Source organism: Triticum dicoccoides, chromosome 1B (assembly GCF_002162155.2).
Source record: "Triticum dicoccoides isolate Atlit2015 ecotype Zavitan chromosome 1B, WEW_v2.0, whole genome shotgun sequence".
Taxonomy (NCBI): domain Eukaryota; kingdom Viridiplantae; phylum Streptophyta; class Magnoliopsida; order Poales; family Poaceae; genus Triticum; species Triticum dicoccoides.
Window position 1 is genome coordinate 648,985,562 of NC_041381.1, and position 16,966 is coordinate 649,002,527.

The 16,966-nt window shown below is 47.3% G+C and overlaps 1 protein-coding gene across 1 annotated transcript in view; it reads left to right on the top strand.

Moving 5' to 3' along the window:
* LOC119349373 (zinc finger protein BRUTUS-like) overlaps positions 1 to 1,634 on the top strand; it is a 9,647-nt gene extending 8,013 nt beyond the window's left edge. The window contains exons 11-14 of the mRNA XM_037617397.1: positions 613 to 847; positions 929 to 988; positions 1,194 to 1,265; positions 1,349 to 1,634. Of these exons, the coding sequence (XP_037473294.1) occupies positions 613 to 847; positions 929 to 988; positions 1,194 to 1,265; positions 1,349 to 1,483 (502 nt within the window). The 3' untranslated portion in view covers positions 1,484 to 1,634. The remainder of the gene's footprint in view (positions 1 to 612; positions 848 to 928; positions 989 to 1,193; positions 1,266 to 1,348) is intronic.
* The last annotated feature ends 15,332 nt before the right edge of the window (positions 1,635 to 16,966 follow it).

The following is a 16,966-nucleotide window of genomic DNA, read 5'->3' on the forward strand; positions in this document are numbered from 1 at the left end:
TTTGGATGGTTATCTCTATCCTCACATATGAAACCAAACTTTGCACTCAACCATGAACATAAGATTGGGCATAAATATATCAATATGATATTAGTTAAAAGGATGACGCATCTATTGTCATTGTGGGAACTAGCTAACCCCTAGAGGGTTCTCTAATTATAAAAGAACACTTCTACCACCTCTCTTCTATTTTCTTGTTTCCTGCCACTTCCTAAAGCCAAAATGTAGGATACCTTACTGGTGGATGGTGGCTGAACTTATTGCCAATCCTCAAATGCGTGCTCATCTGCATCCAAGAATACTTACTAGTCTGTTACTCCCTCCGTCCCATAATATAAGAGCGTTTTTAACACTACACTAGTGTTAAAAACGCTCTTATATTATGGGACAGAGGGAGTAAGTTGCTTCGAATAATACACCATCTCTGTAATGTAGATGCATTTACGCTATGATTAATGCATCATTTGGCTCATTCCTGCCAGTCCTCCTGTGCATACATCTTTAAATTTCAATTATGTGCAAACAAGCCAGTTGGTAGTAGGTTCCGTTTTGTGTTTTGTGTTTTCCATCTCCGTAATGTATTGCAGATGTCTAACTATGTGAACTTTACAGGAGTGTGTATCATTGCCCTTTTTGCAATTTGTGTCGTCTTGGGGAAGGATTGGGCACCGACTTCTTCCACTGCATGAAATGCAACTGTTGCCTCGGCTTGAAACTGAAAGAACACAAATGTCGGGAGAAGATGCTCGAGATGAATTGTCCAATCTGTTGCGACTTCCTATTCACGTCTAGTGCAGCAGTTAGAGGTCTTCCATGTGGGCATTTCATGCATTCAGCATGCTTTCAGGTATGATAGCCTAGTTGCGACCTGAGGCATTTTTTACGTACTCTCTCTGGGAGTCTACTCTGACAATGTTGTCAACTCCAGGCATACACTTGCAGTCACTATACCTGTCCAATCTGCAGCAAATCCTTGGGAGATATGACGGTAAGTTGCGCCACTTGATGCCAAAGCTGTTTCTGCATTTCCCTCTGATGATTGTGTTGTTCTATCTCATGAAATTTAGGAATTTCAGAAACTATTGTTTTTGAGTTACTAACAATTTCCTCTGTATTAACGCCACATTTCTTTTATTAAAAGCAAAGCAAACAAATTAACGTGAAGTCCATATGTATCCTCTGTTTCTCTGTAGGTGTACTTTGGAATGCTCGACGGCTTGCTGGCTGCGGAAGAGCTTCCTGAGGAATACCGGAACCGGTGCCAGGTACACTATTTCTCTCATTCTGATTTTTTGTTCTTTCCATTGGACTGTAGGATTTACACTGCCGCTCTGCCTGGTTGCTCCAGGATATACTCTGTAACGACTGCGGAAGAAAAGGGCTTTCCCGGTTCCACTGGCTGTATCACAAATGCGGCGCCTGCGGCTCGTACAACACCAGAGTTATCAAGACCGAGGCACCAGATTGTTCCACGCCGAATTAACAGGCGAGTCGTTTTCTGTTTTCTTCTTCTGCTCGATTCTTTTGGAAATTCGCCTCTGTACTATGTCTCTATACAGAGGAACATTGCATATGTATAGCCGTGATGCTTAATAAAGTCAGTTCGGAGCATGGAGGTCGCTTTTGGTTAGCAACGCAGCTAAGACGTCAGTTTACTATAGCAAAACGCTAAATAGTTCTATATTACAGCCATCCCGGCGAGTGCGGGCTTTTGGCGGGCAACCTCCATGATGGTGGATATTTTAAACAATTAGAGAATGACATTTTGGAGTTTCAAAAAATTCTGAAAAAGATTGTACACATTCATATGGATGTATTCAACATGTGTATGAAATTTGAAGATGAAATACATTGTGGTGAGAGCTACACAAAAAAGAGAAAATCCTGCATTTCTAATAGTGAACAGTGTTTGTACTGTTTATCAGTTTGAAAAGCGCGATTTGTCTTTTTTGTGTAGCTCTCACCATAATGTATTTCATCTTCAAAATTTACACAGTTGTAGAATACATCCATGTCAACATGTATGATTTTTTTTCAGAATTTTTGAAACTTTGAAATATGTTTTTTGATTTTTATGGTCGCCCACCATTGGCATTTAGCACCATCGGCCTCCTTTCTAGTTCTAGGATAATGCGTTAGGACAGTGCAAGAACTGGCGGCGAGGCCGCTTGCCACTGCCAAGTTCCCCTCTCCGCTCCAACTGGCCACTTCGGCTTTGCGTCTCGTGGGGCACTGCCACCGCCACTGCCGCTGACAGGGTGCTACGGGTGCACCGGGCCGCACACTCCTGTCACGGCAAGTTCGCGACCAGCCGAACGCCGCGCGCGGTACGGGCACGGGCACGGCAACATCCTCTCATGTGGCCGCTAGCGCGGCTCCCATGCTCTCGTCTCGTCCATGTGAATGAAGCACGGCCAGCGGCACCAACACACTACCAACAAAACATCCAGCAGCCCCGGCGGTCTTCGTGGTACCGGACCTGGGCAAAATTCAGCATTTCAGATGTATATTTTTTAAGTTCCGGACGAAAAGCCACAACCTTTTTTAAAAAAATGGAACGAAATTTGCTCAAATTTCTAAATTAGTAAGCAGAATGAAACTATGTCATAGAATCATATTTAATTGGTGGCAATTAATAGCAGAAGGAATGCATCAAGCAAACAAAATATAGCGGAATTTAACATAAGATTACCGCTCCAGAATTATTAACCCAAGAATGAATGAAAACAATAAAAGATAAACGGTCCAGATTGATAGTCCACGACCGTCTACATAAATTAACTCAATACAAAATTACAATAACAATCTAGAATTTAACTAAACCTGGAACCATAACAGATCAATAGTCCGGATTAGTTGTCCAATGTTACAATCCCAAAAGTTAATATTGCATACAGTCCACACAGGGACCATTCAAAGTTCAGGCAACCAGGAAGAGTGATATCTTCTTGCTACTTCTTCCACCCTCAAGTCATTCCATTGGGCAATAGCATTGCGTATTAAATTAAGAAACAAGAATAGGTTAAGTGAGTAAAAAGAAAGAAACAATCATGCAACACAAAACAGATGATGTGGTTTATATTCAAATTTCCATGAGCAACCATCATCAGAAATGACACCCGTAGATGAAAAGAAAATAAGGAATCTTAATAATACAGGTTCTTGACGTCCTTGACCTTCTTGGCTTGCCTAGCCCCGCCCCGATCTGGGGCGGCCGCCTCCTTGCATAGTGCCCGACGAGGCAGTGTCGTGTCACGCACCACCCACGCTGGGTTTCGCTGGCGCGCCGGCACCGGGAATCGCCAAGGGATGGGAGGATGCGACGAGAGAGAAAACGAAAGAGGAAGTGGGGTGGGGTGATGGAGTGTGTAGAGGGTGGGCTAGTGGATTGTTGGAGACAAAACAAAAAGGGAGAACCATTTGAGTGCACTCATGGTTGTAGCGAACGCTTAAGAAAAATGTATAAAATTACATGGCAAACAACCCCGCTTCAAGATATGTGCTTGCCATCGGACATTTAGGCGTTCACGTCGGAGGTCCAAAAATCTGATGTCAGATTTTTAGCTTTTTTGTAAAGGAAAGAAGCGAAGCATTTCGTCGCTTGCTACGCCCTTCCTCAATCATTGGCTTAATGTTTTCAAAATGAAATAAAGCTGAGAGTAGAGGACACAAAAGAGGGAGCGACAATTGCAGTTGATCACGCTGGCTTTCACCCTTATTGAGAGAGTTGTTCTTCTCTTTTAATGTAGTTCAGACGCAAACGCTCATATGCATTCATCCCTATGAACGCACGTACGGACACCCTACCATTATGAGTATCTTCGAGAGACTGAGCCAGCACATCTTCTTGAGATTGACAAAGTCGACAAGAATGTCCGCTCCCACTAAACGCGCATCACCGGAAGGCTTGAAATAAATTCAAAAAAATATAAGCACAGGTGGGTTGAAATACCACTGTCCGTCTGACCATCCAACTAGAGGTTGGTTGGCAAGTGTAGTTGATGTGGTCCTTGGCGGCCGCAGCCGTGGCTTAGAGCATCTCCAACAGCCGTGCACGCTTCGGCTGGTTTAGCGCGGTCGTCAGCGTTGGCTCCAACAGCCGCGCTAAAATGTAGCGCGCGCGCCGCTCCAGCAGCGCGCAAAAAATGCAGCGCGCGCAACTCGTCGGGCATTGCATATATGGCATTTTGGACACAAAATGAGTTTGAAACATTCAAAATGCAATGAACATGACATATAAAATTTCACACAAACAAGTTGATGAATAAAAGTTCATGCCCACAAGTTCAAAAGCATGCCCACAAGTTCATCCAACCAAGTTCAAAATGCAAACCGAGTTCAAGACACAAATGAAAGACACATCAATCCTCTTCCTCGTCTTCGTCCTCATCTTCCGAAGACGATTCTTCCGCCTCCGAAGATGAATCTTCCTTCCTCTCCTCATCACGCACCGCATCACGTGAAGCTCCGACGGTGTTGGCAAGATCTTTAACGGCATCTTCATGGGAATGCGTGTGAGGAGGCACATCGAAAGACATTGCGCCCATGGCGGCCGAAGGTGCACCCATGCCTCCCATGAGAGAAGCAAAACTCATGCCTCCCATGGCGGCCATAGCGTCGGGGGGTGCTCCAAAGCCACCCATGCCTCCCATGGCGGCCGGAGGTGCACCCATGCCTCCCATGGCACCTAAACCGCTCATGGTACCTCCGAAGCCACCCATTCCACCCATGGCGCCAAGGCCACCGCCACCCATGCCGCCAAGGCCACCGCCACCCGTGGCGCCGAGGCCACCGCCACCCATGCCGCCAAGGCCACCGCCACCCGTGGCGCCGAGGCCACCGCCACCATGCCGCCAAGGCCACCGCCACCCATTGCGCGAATCATGGCTCTTTTTTGGATCAACACTTCTTCACGGGCAAGATTGACATACTCTTTTTGCGCCTCATTGAGGTTAGATGTGTCCAAGAAGAACAAGTGCTTCTCCCATTCCAACAATCTAGTTCGCTCCTCATTGCTCACCTTTCTCTCCTCCAAAGCCAACTTCCTCTCCTCGACCGCCACCCTCCTCTCCTCGGCCGCCAACCTCCTCTCCTCGGTCGCGGCATCTTGGTTCCTTGCCATTTTCCTCACCTCGTTGGCTTCTTTTCTTGCCTTCACAATAGCTTCCGTAGCATTTTTGAGCTCATCATCTCCTTTCCTCTTCTTCTTTTTGGTTTTGTCTTTCTTGCACCCATCCGGTCGTTTTGGCTTTGAGTATGAAACCGAGTTGGGTGTGGGGCTTCTCTTGCCGTCGTCACTTGATGCATCATCCTCCTCCTCATCATCATCATCATTCAACTCAATTGTTCGCTTGTGTTTGTTGCTCAAATGCAAATCATCCAAATCTTCACGCTTCTTCCATTTCTCATCATCCTTCAACAATGTGTAACAATGAAGCAAGGTAAAGACCCTTCCTTTCTTGATTTTCCCCTTCTTGGTTTTCCTCTCCTCTTCTTTAAACAAGTTTTGTGCAATGTTGTACTACATGAAAACAAAACAAGTTAGCACTTCGGACACCAAAAACAAGTATGATGAACATGTATGAAATGCCACTTACTCTATCGTCCTCATTTGTGCCACTTGGGTTCAACTTGTCAACCGCCTTTTGTGTGGCCGCCCACTTTTGACAATCCGAGTTGATTGTCGATCATCGGGACCGAAGTGATCTCTTGGAACGGTCAATTCCGCTCACGTTTTGAGCACCAAAGTGTTCTTTCATCCGCCCTCAATAAGCATCTCTACTTTGATCACCTCCAACGAATGGATCCCTCGACACTTGCAACCAAGTATTGCATAGTAAGATGTCATCTTTGTTGGTGTAATTGCCCACTCTTCCTTTCGGCGCGTCGACAATGCCCTCACCCTCCTCGTCCACCTCAAACTCATGGTCTTCGAAATGGATGTCATTGGTTTGAGACCAATGTGAATTGTTGGAGCCAACACCCATAGTTGACATGTACGCATCATCGTTGAGACTGCAAAGTTTTTTGAGCAATGCAAATAAGCTATCTATATGATGCATTGAAAAAATAACAAGAAAATAAAAGTTGGATTTTTTTTACCTTGGGGGCATTTCATCAAACACGTGGTGCGCGTCGGCGGCCGGCTCAACGAGTGAGCTCGCCGGGGCTTCGGTAGCCGCCGCGCCCGTCAAACACCCTGCAAGCTTCTTTCCCCTCGCCTTCGAGCTGCCGGAGCCGTCCGCCGCCTTGTTCTTCTTCGCGGATGTCTTGCCCTTCTTGGGCCGCGCCGCATTGGGGAGCTTCGAGGGGGCGACGGCGGCACGGGACGGCGCCGGCGCAACGCCACCCGTCGTTGTGGTCATCCGCGGTGGCAAGAAGAGGCTGCGCACGAGGTCGATGCTCGGCGGAGCTCCGGCGGTGGCGAGGCCAACGCTCCCCGCGCTAGGGTTTCCGGCGACGGCGGCGGGGGGAAGGGTCGCGACTGTACAATGGGGTGAGCGGGGTGCCGGCGCGTGCGTCCATGGGTGCAGTTCGCCGGCGCCGGCGCGCGTGGAGCGTAGGAGGTGTAGAGGAGAGAGTGCGGCGCGAGCGCTCGAGTGTGCCGCGCGCGGAAGCGTGCGCCCCAAATACACCGCGCGAGATAGCGAATCCGACCGCGCGCCCAACTCCTTATAGCGCGCGCGGTTATTGCGCGCCTGCTGGAGCCACCCGCCGGGTTGCGCGCGCGCTAAAATGGCCTAATTTACGACGCGGCGCTTGTTTAGCGCGGCTGTTGGAGATGCTCTTACCACTGCACCCGACGCTCCCTCCAGCTCCTCTCCTCTTCCTCTCGCATCTTGGTGGCCACATACATGGTCATCACGACAGTGTAGAAGCTGGCGAACCTCAGTGCCGAAGGTATCGACGTCATCAGCGGAGGTCTCCTCATCGTAACAAGCCAGGTGATCCAGAACGACCGGCGGATCTATGGCTATGCGCACATACGGCATGGAGCTGGGTTCAATTTAATACTACAAAGTTAGTATAGAGTTGAGACACTTATTTTGAAACGGAGAGAGAGTATTCTAAGAAGAGGGGTTTGGATTCCTTTCTGAAAGCTAGGTGCTGGATCCCGACACGGTTGAAAGTTGAAACCTACCTCTTCATCACAACTCGCTTTGGTGTCACTAGTTTACAGAGAGCATGCCTCGCCCGATCTCGCGCACCAGCTCGTGGGCCAGGTCACGTTCGATCAGCGCGCTGTTCCAGAACGCCACCGCGCGGTCCACGTCGCCGGCGCCGAGGTCGTCCAGGGCCTGCCCGGCCACGGCGCCACGCCAAGCCGCCTCCGACCGAGGTCGTCCATGCACAGATGCACTCCGTGGCCAGGTCGAGCGCGAGGCCTCGCAACGGGTTCGCGCCCAGGGTGCGCCGGCTTGCTGCTCTGCACCGCCGGTGAACGCCAGAGTTAGGCACGGCACGGCACGCCTGGCATTTCTCTCGATGGTCGCATCTGGAGCGGTGGATGGTGGCGTAGAAGTCTCGGAGCTGCGTCTGTCGAATTGAGCCTCTGTTCCTATGGTTGAGGACATGAATGAAACAGTCAGCATGCAACTGTTTGAACTATGCATTTTAGGAATATGCTGACAGGAGTAAGATTTACAGTGTGTTGTGTCCGAGAACACAAGAGCTTTTGGGCGCTGGGCAGACGGCAGGATAGTGCGTTGAGCAGTGCACCGGAACCGGAAGTGCGCCATGGTGCGCCGGCTTGCTGCTCTGCGCCATGGTGGCCTAGTAGTCTCGGAGCTGCGTCTGTCGAATTGAGCCTCTGTCCCAAAGGTTGAGGACATGAATGAAAGAGTTAGCATGCTGACAGGTGTAAGATAGTACTAAGATTTACAGTGTGTCGTGTACGAGAACAGAAGAGGTTGGGCGCTGGGCAGACGGTAGGATAGTGCGTTGAGCAGTGCACGGAACCGGAAGCGTCCTCGGCTAGGAGGAATCTCATCGATAGGTCACACTCCTTCCGCACTGCCCGTGCCAGACCAGTTTGCAACGTGTGCAGGCATCGGGCCGGGCGCTCCCGTAGCCGGTAGGAGGTGATCCAGACGGCATCATCGGGCACAGCACCGTACCGCATCATGCCATCATCGCTGGACGCGCTACGGCCGCTGGCGCCTCCGCTTCCATTCACGGGTCGGCACGCGGCCAGGTACCCAACGCAACGCATGGACGGTCGGAGCAGCGCCCATGCATGCTCTCGTCTGGTACCATCCTGCGCCTCTTCTTGCCTAGCTGCACACTGCAGAGGCACTTCTTCGTCAAGTATCAACCCAATGGTGTATGTCTACCGCCCGGCAGCCTGCAAAACGCTGGCACGTTTTAGTATGAACGTAAATGGTGTCGTCCCACGCATTTGTGCCCCTTTGAACTTCATCCAACAATGTTTGAACGTAAATGGCTTGCCCTCGGTTCTGTGATACAGCACGACAATGTGTCTGGGCTATACAATGTGATGATTATCAAGTTTGGTTAACTGGGACATTGTGTGCAGGCCACTGACATATGGGGGGTCTCAATGTGCTTAACATGGAGAAATTTGCGAGGGCGTTGACACTAAGGTGGCTCTGGTTTGAATGGAAGGAGCCAGAGCGAATATGTGGGTTGGCTTGGAAAACCCTTGTGACGACAAAGAGTACGACTTGTTCTACTCCTTCACAACCATCACAGTGGGCAACGATGCACGCATGTCTTTCTGGGATGCCCCTTGAGTGCATGACCAAAAGCCCAAAGACATCGCACCACTCATCTACGCAGCATCCACGAGAAAAAAGTTAGAAAGTAAAGGAATCTCTGAAAGATGATGCCTGGGTTTTGAAAATCAAGAGAATTGCCGCCTTCTCGCTCTTGCATTTTTCAACGATTTGTGTGGAAGCACACTGACAATGGAATTTATTCCACGGAGTCTGCCTACAAGGCACAATTCCTTGACATGATCCGCTCTCCGATGGAAAACATGATATGGAAAGTTTGGTCACCGCCAAAAGTGAAATTCTTTGTCACGCAAAACCGGATTTGGACTGCAAATATGTTTGCCAAGAGAGGATGGCCAAATTATGGGCTTTGCCCTCTTTGCAAGCATGAGAACAAAATCGTCGATCATCTACTCTTCAAGTGTCGGTTCACATCTAGATTCTGGGGCTTCTCAAAGACTTGCTTCAGCTAGACTGTATCGATACATCTTCCTGTCCTATGCTAAGTTCAACCAAGGACTGGTGGATTGGTCTGACCGACTACTCACTACAGCATCCCCAACAGGAGTGTCATGGCATCGCTTGTAATGTTAACCTCTTGGGTTGTTTGGGGCGAGAGAAACGCTCGAGTATCTCACCACAAAAGTGCGCCACCCTCGGTTCTTCTAAGCAACATCAAAGAGGAGATGGCTGTCACGCCCAATATGCGACCCTATCCAAAAGGAACTCGAAGGTCCCACCAAGGATAGACCCGCATATTGAAACGCTTTTGCAAGGTGGATATCATTACATCAATATTACATAATAGATGGGGATACATACATAAGGCATACAATGCCACACGAATACAACATCACAATACATAAGAGCATCATCCGACTACGGATGAAATACAAACAGAAACTCAAACGACATCCACCCTGCTAGCCCAGGCTGCCGACCTGGAACCTATCCCCTAATCGAAGAAGCAGAAGAAGAACTCAACGCAAGCAAGCATCGCTCTCGCGTCATGATCATCGCATAACCTGTACCTGCAACTGTTGTTGTAGTAAACTGTGAGCCACGAGGACTCAGCAATCCCATTACCATGGGTATCAAGACTAGCAAAGCTTAAAGGGAAAGGAAGGGGTAAAGTGGTGAGGTTGCAGCAGCGACTAAGCATATATGGTGGCTAACATACGCAAATAAGAGCGAGAAGAGAGCAAAAGGAACGGTCGTGAAGCTAGCAATGATCAAGAAGTGATCCTGAACTCCTACTTACGTCAAACATAACCCAAAAACCGTGTTCACTTCCCGGACTCCTCCGAAAAGAGACCGTCACGGCTACACACACGGTTGATGCGTTTTAATTCGGATCTGGTGTCAAGTTATCTACAACCAGACATTAACAAATTCCCATCTGCCTATAACCGCAGGCACGGCTTTCGAAAGATTATACCCTGCAGGGGTGTCCCAACTTAGCCCATGATAAGCTCTCGCGATCAACGAAGGATATACCTTCTCCCAGGAAGACCCGGTCAGACTCGGAATCCCGGTTTACAAGATATTTCGACAATGGTAAAACAAGACCAACAAGACCGCCCGATGCGCCGACAATCCCGATAGGAGCTGCACATATCTCGTTCTCAGGGCAACACCGGATGAGCAATCCGTACAACTAAGACCAGACCTCAAGTTTCCCTGAGGGGGCGCTGCAAAGGGCTCTAGTTCGAACCAACACTTAGACAAGCACTGGCCCGGGGGGCTGAAATAAAGATGACCCTCGAGAGAGCGACTCCCAAGGGAAAAGTAGGTGGTGGTGAGGCAAATGGTAAAACCAATGTTGGGCCTTGTTGGAGGAGTTTTATTCAAAGCGAACTGTCAAGGGGCACATATTTATAGGTTCTGGAGCTAGGAGAGTCCAAATGAGGAGCGGTTTTCGCCCACACGATCGTGATCGAACGACCGAGAGCATGGAGGGGAGTTAGATGGGTTTTGGGCCAGTTTGGAGGGAGTGTTGGGCTGCAAAGAGAAAGGGGGGTTTCGGGCTACGCGGTTAACCGTTGGAGTATCAAACGACCTCCAAATGGCACGAAACTTGACAGACGGTCTACCGGTGGTATACCAAGGCCACTTGGCAAACCTCGGGCCATTCCGAGAATGTTTAACACCCGCACACGAAAATAAGGCCTGAGACGGGCAACGGGCGCGCGCGAGAGGTCCGGACTCCGAACGGACAACAGAGAGAACCGGGAGAACCCGAACGGATGCAAGTTTTGAAAAACATGCAGATGAAATGCAGATGATGACATGGCAAAATGCAACACGCAAGCAAATGACATGGCAACGATGGCGAATAACTGACAGACACCTGACGCATCGAATCCGGGGCGTTACAACACTCCTCCACTAACAAGAGATCTCGTCCCGATATCTTAGGACCGAGACAGAAGGGAAAAGGGATGATGTGAAGCAAGAACTCAAGATAAGGAGCAAAGAATCGAGAGCACTCGAGAAGAAGAGGGGAACGGCGAGAATGACGAGAATCGAAAGCTCACGGAATCAGATAGACTATGAAACCACTCCGGCTAGAACAAGATAAGAAACGAATAAGACTGAAAGGATTTAGGAAGCACTCCGGCTAAAACATGGAGGAATAGAACATGAACTTGAGGGGATGGAATGATACCTGATGAAGACATGACACAAAACTCCGGAAAGAATTGAAATAGAATGAAAAGAACTTAGAAGGAAGGATTGAATGGAGTTGTTGAGAAAATCAACAACGAAAGAATAAGCTTGTCGTGGTCTTATAGGTAACATCTCAAGATCTAAGGTGATAACCGGCCACAAATGGAAATGATTGGATAGCTGAGAGGAACGAAGAAATGCAAAACTCCACTTCAGAAGAAAATGAAGAATTATTTGCGCTTCAAGACGCGAGAAGAAAAGATACTTGAACTCCACCAACAAAATCTTGATGAACACTTGAGAAATGAATTAAATCATGAAGAACTCCGGTGACAAAAGGATGATGAGATAAAATTGAAGGATGAAAGAATAAGATGAGCATTGCGATGATTTAGATGGAGGTTCCGACGAAATGGCTGAGGAAGATTTGAACTCCGGAAAAGAAAAGATGAAAACACTAGGAACTAGAATTTATTCATCAAGAACAAACTCCGAAGGAAGGGATTATTCACTTGGATGGAATAAGAATAAGATTTATTGTATGCTTATCCTTCATCAAATTAAATTGATGACAAGCAATGGATTTGGCATACTACTTATTCTTCTTGGAAAAAAAGATTAAGGGGAATATGGCGCAAAGCTTGAGAAAGTCTTCATGAACCACCGGTAGGATTGGAAAAAAAACGAATGAATTAATATGATAATCAAAGAAAAGAATCTTGAACGAACCACCATAAGAATTCGAAATTGACTGAGGAAAGAGAATGAATCACCGGGAAGAATTAGAAGAACAAATATGCTCGAGGGGAATTTAGATGCACAAGAACGAAGAGATAACGAGCTGATTCAAGAACACTTGAACGAAGCACCGGGATAATTGGATAATGGTAGCTGAAATGATGACCTTCGGTGAAAAGAAAAAGAAATCAACTCCTGAAATACTCCGGATGGATGAAAAGAACTTCTGACAAACGGAATAATTCGTGAGGATAACATGAAGCTAGAACCACGAAACTTCGAGAGAACGGGCAAGATTTAGAGGAAAAACTCTTCTTTGGCCTTCAAATATCGACGGGAAACACCACAAAAATTACTGAGATACTCCGGAAGAATGAAAAGCGAAGAGGTTGAGCCAACAATGAAATGATTTGAAATCGATCTTCGAAAGGCATCTGACTGATGAAATTCATTCTTACATCAAACTCCGAAAAGAATTTGAGAATAACTCCGGGAAAATTAGAAGGGTCAGGTAAGATCCTGGCAAAAGACCTGTGGGTTAGGGCCCACTGAAGAGATAACACCATTGAAAAAGAATTGTTGAAAAGATAGATGATGCACTGGAACAATTGAAATATTTGAATGAGGTGACAACCTCGAATTAATTGGAACACAGACAAATCTCCTGAGATGTCTTGAACACTCCGGAATGATAAACTGGCGAGAGGCGAACGAGCAGGGAAAACACTTGAGCTGAAGAAAAGAATATGATCAACCCGAAAACTTGAATTGAATCCATCGGAAAAGAAAAAGAGATGAAGAATGACGAACAAGACGGGAATTCACCGGTTGAGATGATTTACGATAGACTGAAGAGGTTCCGCACGAATGAGATAGATGGTCGAAAGAGACTCAGGCTCCGGGACGAAAAAGGGTGGGAGGGCGGGAAAACAAAGGCAACTTGGAAGGGGAAACCGACGAATAACTTGAAGAGAAGACACAGGTTGAAAGAAAGCAAAGGCTTCACACGAGTAGGATGAATACTCGATTACGGACTCCGGTTCCGAGAAGGAGAAGGGTGGGCGGGTGGGAAAAGAAGACAACTGAGGATTGAACTTGGCAACGATGAAGAGGGTCGAGTCGACTTGACGAGAAATGCACCGGATGAAAAGAGAAGAGAACCAACGAATGAAAAACTACCTGCGTGAACCTAAAGAAAATTTGAAGGGGAAGAGAAGTAATTCAAAACACCTACGTCAAGATTCCTTATCAGAGCGACGAAGGGGTTGAGGAGTAAAAAGAATTCCTACTCTCCGATATAACTAGACTCCGAAAAACAGCTTTCTTCTAGACTCGACAACGGCCAAACTACACGATCAATCAAGGGGGGCTCCTAGGGTCGGTCAAGGCTTTGATACCAACTTGTCACGCCCAATATGCGACCCTATCCAAAAGGAACTCGAAGGTCCCACCAAGGATAGACCCGCATATTGAAACGCTTTTGCAAGGTGGATATCATTACATCAACATTACATAATAGATGGGGATACATACATAAGGCATACAATGCCACACGAATACAACATCACAATACATAAGAGCATCATCCGACTACGGATGAAATACAAACAGAAACTCAAACGACATCCACCCTGCTAGCCCAGGCTGCCGACCTGGAACCTATCCCCTGATCGAAGAAGCAGAAGAAGAACTCAACGCAAGCAAGCATCGCTCTCGCGTCATGATCATCGCATAACCTGTACCTGCAACTGTTGTTGTAGTAAACTATGAACCACGAGGACTCAGCAATTCCATTACCATGGGTATCAAGACTAGCAAAGTTTAAAGGGAAAGGAAGGGGTAAAGTGGTGAGGTTGCAGCAGCGACTAAGCATATATGGTGGCTAACATACGCAAATAAGAGCGAGAAGAGAGCAAAAGGAACGGTCGTGAAGCTAGCAATGATCAAGAAGTGATCCTGAACTCCTACTTACGTCAAACATAACCCAAAAATCGTGTTCACTACCCGGACTCCGCCGAAAAGAGACCATCACGGCTACACACACGGTTGATGCGTTTTAATTCGGATCTGGTGTCAAGTTATCTACAACCGGACATTAACAAATTCCCATCTGCCTATAACCGTAGGCACGGCTTTCGAAAGATTATACCCTGCAGGGGTGTCCCAACTTAGCCCATGATAAGCTCTCGCGATCAACGAAGGATATACCTTCTCCCAGGAAGACCCGATCAGACTCGGAATCTCGGTTTAGAAGACATTTCGACAATGGTAAAACAAGACCAACAAGACCGCCCGATGTGCCGACAATCCCGATAGGAGCTGCACATATCTCGTTCTAGGGCAACACCGGATGAGCAATCCGTACAACTAAGACCAGACCTCAAGTTTCCCTGAGGGGGCGCTGCAAAGGGCTCTAGTTCGGACCAACACTTAGACAAGCACTGGCCCGGGGGGGCTGAAATAAAGATGACCCTCGAGAGAGCGACTCCCAAGGGAAAAGTAGGTGGTGGTGAGGCAAATGGTAAAACCAATGTTGGGCCTTGTTGGAGGAGTTTTATTCAAAGCGAACTGTCAAGGGGCACATATATATAGGTTCTGGGAGATAGGAGAGTCCAAATGAGGAGCGGTTTTCGCCCACACGATCGTGATCGAACGACCGAGAGCATGGAGGGGAGTTAGATGGGTTTTGGGCCAGTTTGGAGGGGGTGTTGGGCTGCAAAGAGAAAGGTGGTTTCGGGCTACGCGGTTAACCGTTGGAGTATCAAACGACCTCCAAATGGCACGAAATTGACAGACGGTCTACTGGTGGTATACCAAGGCCACTTGGCAAACCTCGGGCCATCCCGAGAATGTTTAACACCCGCACACGAAAACAAGGCCTGAGACGGGCGACGGGCGCGCGCAAGAGGTCTGGACTCCGAACGGACAACGGAGAGAACCGGGAGAACCCGAACGGATGCAAGTTTTGAAAAACATGCAGATGAAATGTAGATGATGACATGGCAAAATGCAACACGCAAGCAAATGACATGGCAACGACGGCGAATAACTGACAGACACCTGACGCATCGAATCCAGGGCGTTACAACACTCCTCCACTAACAAGAGATCTCGTCCCGAGATCTTAGGACCGAGACAGAAGGGAAAAGGGATGATGTGAAGCAAGAACTCAAGATAAGGAGCAAAGAATTGAGAGCACTCGAGAAGAAGAGGGGAACGACGAGAATGACGAGAATCGAAAGCTCACGGAATCAGATAGACTATGAAACCACTCCGGTTAGAACAAGATAAGAAATGAATAAGACTGAAAGGATTTAGGCAGCACTCCGGCTGAAACATGGAGGAATAGAACATGAACTTGAGGGGATGGAATGATACCTGATGAAGACATGACACAAAACTCCGGAAAGAATTGAAATAGAATGAAAAGAACTTAGAAGGAAGGATTGAATGGAGTTGTTGAGAAAACGGAGCAACGGTTCAACACACACATGAAACAAGTTTGAAGGACAAGCTGCCCAAAACAGCAACTAGGCATATTGCAAGCATCAAAACAATAAGCTACAGCATCTCAACATGAAAACAAAAGACATGGGCATGATGTACAGGTAAAGCATAACAAAACATGAACACTGAGCTATCTACAGAAATCACTAGAACATGCTCAAACACACATGGCAAGATTGCAAATAATATCAGTTTCAGACTTTGCAGAAATTAATATCAGGTTGCAATGTTTAGAGCTATCAAACAACATGTTACAGGAACTTATCATGGCAAAAAAAAGGCATGGCATGAACCTACTAATCCCATAGATCAAAAGTCCCTTACTGACCATAAGCCAAAAAGGATCAGAAAATATGATGGCACCCACGTAAACATAGCAAGTTATATTACAGATTCATACATGGCAGGAACAGAATTATGAAGGCATGTTGGTGAGCTTGTTACACTCACCACAAAGCAATACATGGCATGGCAAGGCAACCAACAGTAAGAAGGCATGTTTATGAAGCTAAGAAAGGCAAGAACAAGTTCATAGCATGCAAGGATCAACTACAACAACCTTGGCAAAATTGAATAACATGTAAACAATTTGCCAGGAAACATTTTGAAGCAAAAGTAGAGCACGAAAATGACATGCTAGACTACTCCATAATTGCAAATAGTGGCATGAATGGATAGAGCATAACCATATGTTCAAAACATCCTTACTGGAGTATCTCAAAATATGCATGGATCTCTCTGTAGCATCATGTTTACATGGCATCAAAATAACAGCAGAACAGGGACTAAAACAGCAACATTACGAAGCCTAGTTTGCATGCTTGTGCTAGTCACCACATTGATCACAAAAATACATGACATACACCACTGTAAAGATGGCATGGCATAGTTCAAAACACATGTAGACATCAACCTCATAGGATGCACACATCAATCATGGCAAAAATTACAAAAGTGCATGTTATAACAGTTTCAGCAGATTAACATTATGAAGCACTCTTGAAACGATGATTCAGGCATCAAGATGATCTCAAATGAACATGATGCAATAGAATTAAATGATGTACTCGTTGAGACGAACAATTTGACATATTACGCGCACGAAACGGAGCTACGGATGCAGAGATACGATGCGATGAACATGGCATGATAATGTCAAAATACAGGGACTTAGCAGATTTTCGGGGTCAACCTTGTCGGATCTCAGATCCAGATCCGGGCACGGAGCTCGAGGTTGGCCGGAGAGGAAGCGGTGGCCGGGGCAGGGAAGGTCGCCGGAGATGGGGCCGGCCGAATCCGGCGAGGCGACGGCGCGG